At 39.6% G+C, this 13,515-nt stretch overlaps 2 protein-coding genes across 3 annotated transcripts; one reads left to right on the top strand and one right to left on the bottom strand.

Moving 5' to 3' along the window:
- Positions 1–237: 237 nt before the first annotated feature.
- On the bottom strand, positions 238–6,497 carry spryd7b (SPRY domain containing 7b). Its single transcript, XM_054787852.1, has 5 exons — positions 6,333–6,497; positions 5,700–5,816; positions 5,386–5,552; positions 5,187–5,289; positions 238–3,003 (listed from the first exon to the last, which is right to left on the bottom strand). Exons 1-5 carry the CDS (start codon positions 6,436–6,438, stop codon positions 2,906–2,908), a joined length of 591 nt encoding a protein of 196 aa, XP_054643827.1. The 5' UTR covers positions 6,439–6,497; the 3' UTR covers positions 238–2,905.
- Positions 6,498–7,659: 1,162 nt separating this feature from the next.
- Positions 7,660–11,253, top strand: trim13 (tripartite motif containing 13). 2 transcript variants are annotated; one of them, XM_054787850.1, is made up of 2 exons: positions 7,660–7,732; positions 8,125–11,253. In XM_054787850.1, the coding sequence occupies exon 2, from the start codon at positions 8,133–8,135 to the stop codon at positions 9,312–9,314; it is 1,182 nt and encodes a 393-aa protein (XP_054643825.1). In that variant the 5' UTR covers positions 7,660–7,732; positions 8,125–8,132; the 3' UTR covers positions 9,315–11,253. The 2 variants fall into 2 exon arrangements, with proteins under 2 accessions (XP_054643825.1, XP_054643824.1); XM_054787849.1 differs by lacking the exon at positions 7,660–7,732 and adding an exon at positions 7,748–8,054 and having other exon boundaries at positions 8,125–11,252.
- The last annotated feature ends 2,262 nt before the right edge of the window (positions 11,254–13,515 follow it).

Here is a 13,515-nt window from a genome sequence, read left to right as displayed (position 1 = left end):
CTCTCTCTTAATTCGTTCACTTATTCACCCCTGCTACCGCTAGCTAAACTAAAACGGAAACATCTGTGACTAAAATTGTTCTATTCAAAGAATTGTGACTTAGCAACTCTGCAAAATACAAGCACAATAGTAATCATATTGTTACATTTTATATCTAACAACAACAATACAATGATAGTGATGCTATTTCACATACAGTCAAATAATGTGGACATCCCATGAGGTGAATAACACAGGCCCCTTATAGGTTGTGGTCTAAATGCTTTGGAAGACATGCTAGCATGCATGTACTGCAGGTACCCTCATTGTAATCATTAGACAAATGATCAATGACTTTTGGAGAATTAGGTTAAATCCCTCCCATGCCCTGACAAAGATGTTTTGCTTGATGGTTTCCATGTTTTTCAACCAATCTTGCACATTCAGCTGTGTGAAAAATTTCAAGTCAATCCAATTTACGGGCTCAAAAAGCACTACCATTTGGTGTGTGTGTCATGTGCATGTGTAAATAACACAAACAACAAAGTAGGAGTCTTGTGTGGACAAATTTTCACCTTATAGTGTGCAGCTGTTCAGGAGTTACACAAACAAATACAAGCTTAACGGACTGTTAAAAAATATTATTATAAATAAAATCAAATAGAAAAATAAACACTGGAGATTCCTGCAGAATCTTTAATCCATCAACAATATTTGGATTGGCTTGTACAATCACGAGTTAGTGCAAACAAAGATGTACAGTTAGAAAACAAATGTCACACTTGAGCAGCAACATTTGCCGATACCATATCATATAATTATAACCATACATGTCATTTTTAGACAAGCTGCACCACATCTGCTAATATTGAAGAATAAATACGCCGTAAATATCTCAAGACCATATACATATAGGAGCAGGGAATAGGGATATGTTTGTAGATATATGATAAATATAAATTTAATGTGTATCAGCTAGGCCCATCGCAATAATCAATAAGTCAATTAACCGCACAATAAATAAAAACGAACTTGGTAATTTTCCCGGCCGTGATAAATTGACATGGGCATGCATGTTTGTGGGCGCCAGTGAGTGCACACACAGAGTGCTGCAAGTGAGTGTAGTGAGGAGTAACAAGCTAATGGCTGATTTTCCTGAAAAGGGGTACCAGTGAATGAAAGTATTCACAGGCGTACCACCGATGGTGCAGTTACTTTCGAGGGTCATGACGCACAAACTACAGTGATTTGATGCCATAGCCATGTGAAAATATACTGCAAATATATTGAATAAACAGAGGACACTGTGTGGAATACTTTCTTCGTGCCTGTTGTGTATAAAACCACATCTGATGTCAATTTCAGCCCATTTGCACATCGCCGTTTGTGACCAAGGCAATGTTTCAGTTGCCGTGATTCCCAAAGTATAACGCCTCACTGTGCACCAAACACATTGTGCTGGATCCAAAATATGTACCAAACTCCGACAAAACGATACACCTCATTAAACGTAAACAGCGTATTCCACACAGAATTGTAGATGCAAATGAGCCGACGTCTGTCAACTTCAGAGTATTCCCAGAGTATTCCGTTGTATTTAGACAATAACAAAAGTGCCACCGATTCAAAATCAGAAATTGTATATTGTGATTATGATTTTTATTGAAGTGCAATTTTTGCTAAAAGAGACACTTTTATTTTAATTTGGGTGTTTTTGTCTTTATGCTGTTTAATTTTATTTAAAAGCTCTTGACATTCCAATTAGAGCCGCACGGTGGCTGAGTGGTTAGCATGTTGGCCACACAGTCAGGAGATCGGGAAGACCTGGGTTCGAGTTCGAAGTAAGCTGGGATAGGCTCCAGCATACCCCCGCGACCCTAATTAGGATAAGCGGCATAGAAAAAGGATGGATGGATGGACATTCCAATTACAATGTTACATACTTTAATTAAAGTTAATCGCTTTTGATATGGTGTAATCGCATTATTATGCCATACATTATCATTACATTTATGAAAAAAAAGGTCTCAAAATAATAATGTTGGCAATAATGTCGTTCATGTGCAATAATTTGTAGGACAATCCAGCAAAATGTGTTATCGTGACAGGCCTAGTGTCAGCTGTTTAAGATATTTTGTGTCAATTCCAACCATAAAGTGACAAAAAACAGAAGCATGAACGTGATCCCTATTCCCCTATTGCCAATTTGAATGACATATTTGAAGACAAGCGAGGGGGATGTTTCAGCATTGACAGTTTACCTGTGAATCAAATAAATAGAATTACATGTACAGTACATACAGTATATGGGCATGTGCGCAACTTGTGTAAATCATTGCTTATTCCAGAGCAGCAGTCGACACAGTCCCCCGTGGATGGCTACTCAAAGTAGGGATGGGCATAATAATCATTTGGTGGATTAATCGAGCGCTCGACTACTGTCCATTGTGTATAAATGAATTGTTTATTGAAGCAATTGAGTCAAAATGGAGTGCACTACTCAGCTGCAACCAGCAAAGGGGCTGTTGAGTCTGCCTCAGCTAATTTGCTGCCTAAAGAAGGTGCTGCTTAAGAAGACTAGCATTACCATTGGGAAGTTGAGCTACATCCACGCAGATGGCAGCATTATTCTATTCAATAACATGCTGGCATAAAAACAGGAGTCCAGAACATTTAGAGATAGATAATCCCATCTCTTTAAAAACAATACTTTAATCGAATAATTCATTGCTAATTTTCCCTTGTAGTCGATCAAGAAAATTTAGTCAAATGCCCATCCCTAAATTTTGATCACCTCAGACTCATACATGAGGACAACAATCATGAATCAACATTAACTCCTTCAATGCTACTCCTTTTACGTCAATCCGGAGCGATGGGGAGATATCGTCAGTATGGATGAGTGACGACAAAAAAGGCCTTTTGTTTAGAAGATTTGCTGTTCAAAGAGGATCTTCTCAAATCCTTGTGGAGGTGTTTGGTAGAAGTCACTAAACTGGCAGTCTAAGATGGCGCTGTCGTCCACTGGAGCAACAAAACAAGGAAACACATTGTGAAAAGCAAAGCAAAGAATCCCCACCATTGTTTATCATGTTTAACGTCTTTCTTGTATTTAGCGGAAACCTTGCATCAACACTCACACTTTCACATATGGGTCCATTCTTTTGTAAGTCGGTTAACAATGATGCTATATAATACACTTTGTATTTCACTCATCAACAATTATGAACTACTTCATAGAACTTTAGGTACGTTTAAGCTGCTGCCACACAAAGGATTAACCTAGTTAATAACCAATTTATAAATGTGCCTGACAGTTTGAATGAAAACTTGAAATTAAGCAATTTTTTTTTGTTTTGTTTAATATATCAACCTCAATGCTCCAGACTGCGACTAAATGGTTGCATTTTGCTGCTAAAATTTGAGACATTGCGTGTAATTGTTTCCTCTACTCCTCAATGTGTGACCAGTTAATTTGCAGATTTTATTTTATTATGAATGAACATTTTTCTGTGCTCCACACAGCCCGGAAGTTGACAGTAATACACAAATGAGATAGTTCGTCAAGCAACAAAATTCCAAAAGAAGAAACAAGACAAACACCAAAGGAGGAGATAATACCCGTTATTTCCAAACTGATTTGGAAATTGACATACTGTATTATTCAATATAGTTATTTACTAATGTTTTTATTTATTTATTTTAAAGCTGGTCTTTTTTTTTTTTTAATTATCATTGCTTCAGAAAGTTCTCCACGAGCCTAGTTTGGTTCCCGCCCTCGGACCGGTGGTTGAGGGCCCCCGTTTTAGTTAGGTCAGTTAGGATAATCCATAATGCTGTGTATAGAGAACTTACAAATCCTTTATTTCTAAAATCACAATTATTACAATTTGACGATCTACTTGATTTTCAAACAGCTAAAATAATGCATAAAGCAAACAGTAATCTGCTACTTACAAATGTCATACAATTCTTCTCGACAAGCGAGGAGAAATATGACCTCAGGAAAACTTCAACTTAAAACCTTTATACCCAAGAACAACGTTAAAAACCTTCAGCATCTCAGTATGTGGAATCAAATTATGGAACGGGTTGAGCCAGGAACTCAAACAATGCACTAAGATGAGAGATTTCAAGAAACAATACAAGCAGTTGATGTTTGCAAAGTACAAGTGTCTAAACACTACTACACTCACTACTAACTCTTCTTGTCATTTATTACTCTTTATTCTTTTCTGAGTACATTGTCAGCACTCACCCATTATCCAACTATGTTCTGTTCTATTTCATTCGTCAATGCTACGTCTAATCACTACCAAACTTACTTACTCTTCCTTTTTATGAGTTCATTGTCCTTACTCAACTATGTTTTGGTATGTCCATTTCACATTATTTATTAGGATTGTCAAATCAAGTAGTTATGGTGACAAGAAATCTGACTAAATTTGAAACTTGACTACTATTTTTTCTACTATTTATCACATTGTTACATTATCTCATTAATTTTCGATGTTTTCAAGTAGAAGAGAGCGTACTTGGAATACAGAAAGTGAACAAATGTATTGCAATTGATGTAAAATTAAATAAGCTTTGCTTCTTCCTACTCCTTTTGGGCATGTGGAACTGTGAATTGTAATATGTGATGTATTCCATTGTAAATTGTATGCATGTTCAAATAAATTAAACCATTACCATTAACAAGTGTGAGCAACTACTGACAGTGGAGCTAATGTCGTGAAAGCAGCTACCCTCAACAACTGGAATAGACTGGCTTGCTTTGGACACTCCTCACACAGTGCCATACAGTATGTAAGCTTACTTTTAACGTAATTATTTTTTAAATTATATGGGTTAAGGTTTGTAGCTTTTTACACAAGACTCCACTGAATTGAATTACATTGTCATATCGTGACACAATCCAGAGACATCCTGATACATGCTCAGGTCCATATCTCTCAACCCTCATTGTTATTAATTAATTGTTATTGTTAAAATTACTGTGGACCGACTAAATAAATAACAGGCAGCAGTGTTTCCCCGGTTTTGGGTAAAATATGCAAAAAACTGTGTCTTGTTTTTGTTTTTTGCCAGAAAACACAGTCAACATGATGTGGTGGAAAATAACCCACTTCAGCCCCCTAGTGGATGAAAAATGTAACGGTCGCAGCTTGATTTAATGAGATTGCATGAATAAGAAATGCACTTACCATAAACAACAGGGTATACAGTGCCTCGGATCCCTGACGCGGGACAATGCATGTTCTTTCCATTCAAGTACAAGTTCATTTCTACGTGGTCATATGTGACACCCTGCAGAACATAATATAGTCATAATATTAATCATATTGCACTTCCACCATCGCTTTTGAACTACAGCCAATATGTCAACATTCTGAATGCACTCACCACAATGTCACCCTCTTGAGGGAGATTGTTCGCTGGGAGGCGGTTCTTCTCTTCGTTGTTGTAGAAAATAGAGCCGTCATGCCTCAGGACCAGGCTGTTGGAATCTCTGCCTAAAGGCACTTGGTTAAGGTTGACCTTCTGCGTGGCCACACCGATTCCCCACACCCCTTGACACATAAAAAAAAAAAACAATGCTAAACATAATGCGTTCACATTCAAATACACTCGGTTAGGCATTCACATGCATGGAACATTACATTTGAGGTTCCACTGTTTACTACAGTACATGTGGGTATTGGTAGCTGAGGACTCACCAGTGGACTGAATCTTGAACTCAAAAAAACTTTTGTTCTGGTGCAAGGGAGCGTTCGCTAGGCACGCTCCAGTGCCACATATCCTCCGTCCACTCTTCACTATGACAACATCTGTGCCTGGAGGAGAAAAACATATAGAAAGCCCATTTCATTGGCACGCAGCACATTATGAAAATCCATTAAACAACAAAACATTTATAAAAACACTACAGCAATAACTTAAAAAGGAGAAAATAGGCATAATGCAACAATAAAACAGAGATATTCATACTAATAACACAGTTAGTCACCTGTAACACAAAGCTGACATGCGGGCTGTTTTTAATATCTTAGCACACATACAGGAGGTTGCTTTAGCCTGTTTAAAAAAATGAAAATGTATTTCTTTTAAAACACATTCGGGGAGGCAAAAACATAAATAAATAACAATAACAGGGGAGAAGGTAGCCCGGGCACCCCTGGTCCTTAACTATGTGAAAATGTGCCCAACCCCCCAAACAATATATTTCAATAGCTCTGATGTAGCTAGTAGCACGTTAGCTAACAGCAGAGATGCAAATACAACATATAGCGAATGTGCTAACGTAAATATCCCTACATAAACGCCTGCGAATCGATGAGAAAGTAATTTACCCATGTGATGAGTATCTAGCTGAACCGTGGGCATCTCTTTAAGTTGGATATGTCCCGAGCCTCCATCTCCGCAGCAGTTTAGACAACACGTAAACATGGCAGCCATTACTGTTTGCCCCAATCGCTACCAGAGCGGCGCAAATTCCGGAAACAGTTGACGGCCCAGAAATAAGTAGCCTATTTCAATCACAGCGACACTCAGCGGTGGAGTTGGGCGTTGGATAAGTCTACATGCAGCCCAAGCAGCGTCCAATCACAGTGGCAAAGATAGGCAGTTTTGCTCCTGATGGCATGGAAACAAGGGAAGAAAAAATCAGGGTCAACATTTCCACTCATGATTTCGAGACTATTGGATGCAGATGTTACATAACCACGCGTGGGTTATACAGCGAGTTTGAGGAAGAAAAATGTTGTTTAGAAGTTGCGAAAGCACACAAATTTTGATTAATAACAATAATAATAACTTTGATTTGTCTTGCAAAGGACGCAAGGACAACATTCCAATTATATAAGTGTGCATGTGCTTGTGTATGAATGTATATGTGCTGTTGTTCAATGTTGCACTGTATGTTGTGTGTGTTTATATACATATATTAAACATTAGGTACACGGAAACATAGAATCCAATACAAGAGCTTAGTTTTAGTACAGCGCTGTTAATTTAATATGTTCGCTTCTGTGGTTGTAGTTTGCACTGTTGTTATATTTTGATCACTTTTTTCGCTACTTGAGAAAGGACGAATAAAAAGACACACATCACAACAATAAACATATAGTTAAACCAATACATCTGTGAAAATAGAATCTTATCGATGCAACTCTTGTTTTTGAATGGTGCAAATAAGCCTAATGCTGTGACCGCTGATTATTGCTATATTGTGGATTATTTTCAAACGCTAACATATCTCATCTTAATTTTATAGTTAATTTGTTTCTTATTTTTATATTACCTGCGCCTTCCATCACGATGTTAACATGCAATAGTGGCAGAAGTGGGCCAACATAAGAATTAAAAAAGAAAAAAAGTGGGGATAAACCTAAGTTGACAAGTTTTTCCACGCTATAATGTTTTGCATAGCAACAGCACCTCCCCCTGCGCCTGACCTCCAGGGATCGTCACACAAGTACTCGACTTGAACAAAACGCAAAATGCTCATAGTCACTACTAAACTTTTATCCAAACATATTAAAATCACGTGCTACAATCATAATCACGGTACATTTGACATATTTTTTTTCATCGCCCAAGGAGAGATAAATAACTGTTTTTTTATTTTTTCCATTTTTCGCTTGAAGCACGGTGACGAAATGGTTAAACGCCAACCCGGAAGTAGGTTAAAGTCTGCTCGGCAACAAGCGCCATGATTGCGTCGTAAAGCACGTCTTCTTCTCAGCAGCTGGTGAGTGAGATCGTTTGCAAGTTACTAAATGTGTCACACACGCGCGCGCACTCTCTCTCTCTCAGAACACCCCTCGATTCCCCCAGCCCCTCTTCAATCGATCCCTTCCATTCAGTTGCGGTTATTTGGCAGCAACTGTCTGGACTCTTTTTTTGGCGCGTTAGTATTTCCGACTATTGTTTGGAGCGTTAGTTTATGTATCTGTCACAAAAAAAAGCGCGAGATGTCATGTGAGGTGACCTGCACCCACGGAGCCAACATGTCACGCCATGCAAATGAGTTCCAGGGTGGCAATGCTCCAACGTGACGATCGACTGCTTCTGTGTGTTTATGCTTCACAATGGCGCTCCGTGAAAATGTCACGAGATTAATTTAGTTGTTTGTGTCCACAGGAGAAACCATGGAGCAACTGGAGGAGGAACTGACGTGTCCGATCTGCTGCGGTCTCTTCGAGGACCCACGCGTCCTCCTGTGCTCGCACAGCTTCTGCAGGAAGTGCTTGGAGGGTCTCCTGGAGGGTCCCCGTGGACTGGCTTTCACCAGAGCCCCATTCAGGTGCCCTACGTGCCGCAAAGAGAGCCCGCACAACGGCGCCAACAGCTTACAGGTCAACTACTCCCTGCGAGGCATTGTGGAGAAGTATACTCGGATCAAGGTGGCGCCCAAGACGGGTGTGTGCGCCCAGCATAACGGCCAACCCCTCAACATGTTCTGCGCCACAGATTTGAGGCTCATTTGCGGTTGTTGTGCAACCGCAGACGAGCACAGAGGGCATGAGTTTTGTTCCCTTGAGGAGGCGTATGAAAGAGAGAGGTGTGCGTTTGAGGATCTGCTCCGAAGCGCGGAGGGGTGGCCCAGTGCCGGAGCCCTCGCCCGCTTGGAGACGCTCCAAGCCACCAAGAAGAAGGCTCTTCAGGCGGTGAACGAGGACGCGCAGAGGGTCTCCGACTACTTCGACACACTGGTCTCCGCGTTGGAATGCAAGAAGAACGAGATCCTCTGCGACTTCGAGACGCAAAGGCTGGCTGTCATGCAGGCGCATGACCCGGAAATCACCCGGCTAAGAGGCACGCTGGAGCGTCAGCGCAGCGCTCTCACAGCCGCCGAGGCGTTCCGAAGGGTGACCGAGCCGCTGGGATTTCTGGAGCACATGCACGACTTCCGTCAAACGCTGGGAGTTCTCAAAACAGAAGAGGAGGAGGGAAGGACGCCACCCAATCAGAAAGTCACCCGGCTGGTGCGCAACTTCGACGTCCGCAAGTGGGACGCGGTGAGGCTGCGTGACGTGGACAAAATGACTGTGCCCTATGAGAAGGAAGGCGAGGAGACAGCGGGGTCACGCAGATTCATACCCCGGCTTCTCCTGTTCTTTGTGGCGTGTTTGGTGCTGGTGCCCATCCAGGGTGGCCTCCTTGTCCTAGATGGAGTGACAGAGCACCTGGAGGCGGTGACTGCTGCAGCCCGGGAGCTCCTACGGGAGGTGTCCAGTGTTTCCAGTCGGCTGGTGGACGTGGTTCAGCAATGTATCGCACACTTAATAGACTCTGCTGTCGCTTACATTGGCAGCTGTAAATTGATATAAACGAGTTATTTACAGCAAGGAAACCACTTTTTGCACCATTTTGCGGGATCCCCTTTGGAGTCAAACAGGTTACATTCATTTCCTATGTTAAATACTGTATGTGCAATCCTTTTCTTACTAATATGCCAAATAAAACACCACCATCAGACGTGCATGCTTGTTTTGTAATTTAAGTTCCAACATTTGAATTTAACGCCAAATAAATCTGTCTCCTCCACTCACGCAGTGATGCTGTAACCTCTTCAAGGTGACATTGCATAACAAGGCCTGCGTGAAATATTCAGCAGGCTGCACAAAAATGAATAAACCCCCCCAAAATAGCATCTATTCTCCTCGATAGTAAAAAAACAAATGCAAACATTTTCTACGTATTTGCATTAGCATTGTTTATGTTAAAGTATAGAAAATATAATGTCGGTAATTGCCTAAAAGGGACAGGATGGTTGAAGTGTGTGTAAATGTGAGTTATGTGTGCAAAATGTCTTTTTTGTTAAGTAGGTCAATGAGCGTGATCTTTGTTTTTAATAATCTGTAAAGATGTTTACAATTATATGCAAAAAAGAAAAGCATGTGATCAGAGCACAAGGTGATGTCAGCCGTGACACACACACACCACATACAGCGTGTGTATATACTGTGTATGTATATATATATATATATATAGACCTCCGTTACCAGGCAAATATAGAATCAAAATAAATGCACCACTTTTATATACATTCATACTTTTTTAATTTCAGTGGGCATCCAAACAAATGGAATTTTTTAAATATACAAGGAAATAATGCAATCTGTGTCATTTTAGACGAAACCAAAAATGAACGCACATAATGTAATTGTTAAAAATATGTAACATGTTAATTTGTCAAACTAAAAGAGCTATTACAACAAATATCACAAGTCCATACGTAAGCACAGATCTGACACTTCAGTACCAAAGGTGATGTTATTTAAGTTTAAACCCCCCTCCCCCCCCCAACACATTATTTGTAATATTTGACTTCCCAGTGTCGTGCAATTTAAAATAAATGTAGAACCTTGATGAAATATGAATGAAAAAATGTGCTTTTTGTAACACGTGCAATTTCACCCCCCCCCCCCCCCCCCCCCACACACACACACTTGACATCTTATGTCAACATAAAAAAGGCCTATTTTAAAATGATTGCATTTTAGAAAATGCACAACATTGAAATAAAAGATAATAAATTGTGTTATAAAAGGTATACTGTATGGAAGACAGAGTAGAGTATTTGTCTTAGTGTACTCCGCAATAATGCTTCAATGAAAGTGCTCGGATGCACATATTCTTTTCTAAACGGCAATAAAATGACGGAAAGAAATTTGTGCAGGTGAAAATTAGGGGGAAAAATATACAACTCTAAATGATATATCGCATTTTGAATAATACAATGCATGTTCTTACAACAAAAAGCTTCCGAGGCCAAAATATGAAGTGGAGAAGGCCCGATGAGAGCAAAAATGCACGTAAGCAGCAGAATATTTACTGCTTTTACATTTACTGTTGCCTTTCATCACAGTTTCAATCGTCACTGAATATATGGTTAACTTTTTTTCTCCACAACACGACTGTTTTTTTATGACATTAAGACATAAAAAGGCCTGGAAATTCCACGTCTGATTGTAGATAAAAATATATATATATATATATCAGCAACGTTATTTCATTGAGCGTAATATAAACGTACACCCAAAACACAATGTAAATACAGGGAAAAAAGTCCCTCATAGTCGGAGGATGAAGCTTTTACTCTTTTCAAATGCAAAATGAATCTTTCTTCTGTTATAAATGACTGAAATGAAATGAATAAATAAAATGGAGAAGAAAGCTAATGGGGTATATATGAATACAATATATCCAGGCCAGAAAATAAAAATATACAGAAATTGAGATATATATATATATACAGAAATTGAGATATATATATATATATACAGAAATTGAGATATATATATATATATATATATATATACAGAAATTGAGATATATATATATATATTTCTAAGTGACTGTAAAAAAAAAAAAATCTAACATGTAATTTTAATAAGTAGGAATGATCCCACTGTGCTCCAGGGTCATTCAACTGGAGGCCCACGGGCCAAATCTGGTCCATAAATCACATTGGATTAGCCCACGAGTTCAGTTGTAAACTTGGGAGCAAGTACAGTAATATTTTTGCAGCAAATTCCAAACACCAGAGCATTCTTGTCATATAGAGCATCTTTCACCAGCAGCTTTGCAGTACACAGCAGAGGTCTTCTGTCATAGAGACGATCTTTGTCCAGTGTTTCTGCAGTAGTTCTTAAAAAAACAGCAATATTCCTGAAAGGTTCTTTGACTAGCATTTTTGCAGTAGGTCCTTAAAAATAGCGGAGCACTGCTATAGAACATCCGTGACTAGTGTTTTTGCAACAGAGAATCTTTGACTAACATTTTTGCAGTAAGTCCTTAAAAAACAGCAGTGCCCCTGTCACATAGAGGATCTTTGACTAGCACTTTTGCAGCAGATTCCTAAAAACAGCTAAACACCCGTCACATAGAGCATCTTTGATTAGTGTTTTTAGCATAGGTCATTAAAAACAGCAGAGCATATCAAGGATTTTGGACTAGCATTTTGGCAGCATGCCCTTATAAATAGCACGCTGTCTCTAGAGTATCTTTGACTAGTATGCATACTGGATGCATTTGAATTTCAGATTTCATTACTATATTAATCAGTTAGTGAGGTAAAAAGACAAATTAAATAAATTACAATAATAATAATAATAATAATGATAGTGGAGGGAACAGTTTGGGTCCCATGGTCCCGCGCTTCCTGAAAATATAACAATTTAGTTGAACATCCCTGATGTACTGTACAGTTTACGCCATAGGAGCAACAAGTATGGCATGTTCAGTTATGATTAAAACACATTTAAGACAGAAACTGTGATCAGCAAAATGTTTATTTATGAAGACATGATTAAAATAACAGGATTAATAAGACACTTTAGTTGTCTCCTGCGAGCGTGTGGTCAGCTTTGCTTCAGCAGCACGATCAATACTGGAGGCTTCGGCTTAGAGTCTACTCCAATATTTACGTGCTGCTACAGTGAAGTGACCTGATCATAAGGATACCGTCAGTGCGCGGCTGTACGGAGCAGATGGAAGGAGGATTCTGAAGACAGGTGAGCAGGTCGGGCTTTACTGTGGCAGCACAGTATGGCCTGCATCTCAGTGTAACCCACAAACCATTCCGTGCTGCTACGGCATTGCCACAACATCATGAGCATCATCATGTATCCGCATAGTTGAAGCGCAGTGTTGACAGCAGCCCGCTCGTCATACTTGCACTGTGATGCTGCAAAGCCTGAAACACACAAGGGAGAAAAAATGAAGGCGAGGGAAGCAACTTGACAGAATAGACTTTCAATTAAATGGTTGCATTTTGTTAGTTGCTGTGGTAGAATCCAGGTCAATACTGTCATGCGTTTATTTCAAGTCTACTTTGCACTGAACAGGAGGTCACTGTGTGCACTTTTAATGCTGTGTTACTAATAGTTATATTGCTGCTGCTGTTTCACGTTGCTTAGTGATGATGATGAAATTGACAATACACAAACACAAACTGACACATTTTTCATAGAAATGACCCCTTTGGGCAGGTCTATTCAAATGGCGGTCTGCGTACCACATCAGGCCCACCAAAGCTTTTCATTTGGCCCGCCAAACATCACCCAAATAATGAAACCATTCAATTTGGACGCCCCTGCTTTTATACAGTAGCTCTTCGTCAGGATTGAGTGTCTGACGTTCCGTCAACTCTTGAGAGTAACCATAACTCGTCCACTACGAGCCTCCTTTGTCGCTAGCGAGCGATGGTAATTAAAAGAGAGAAGGAGAGTGCTAATGCAGCCGCAACTAATCAATGTGTTAGCTATGCAAGAGGGTTTGCACGGAGCATTACCCAGGTTCCACAGATTGAACTCCAAACTAACACTGGAGAAATGCGAAAAAAAAATGCATATTTGGAGAGCAGCAAATCATACAAGTGTAATCAAGTGTCAAAATGTGTGGTCAATATGAAAAATTGCATCCATGTTGGTAGGTTTGTTGTATTATTTCAATTAAAATAGCAGAACAGATTACTTGCTTTTACATTATTTCCTAAGGAGAACAAGAGTACAAAAGGAGGAGGGA

The sequence above is a fragment of the Dunckerocampus dactyliophorus genome, chromosome 9 (assembly GCF_027744805.1).
Source record: "Dunckerocampus dactyliophorus isolate RoL2022-P2 chromosome 9, RoL_Ddac_1.1, whole genome shotgun sequence".
Lineage (NCBI taxonomy): Eukaryota > Metazoa > Chordata > Actinopteri > Syngnathiformes > Syngnathidae > Dunckerocampus > Dunckerocampus dactyliophorus.
This window is presented reverse-complemented; position numbering and strand designations above follow the sequence as displayed.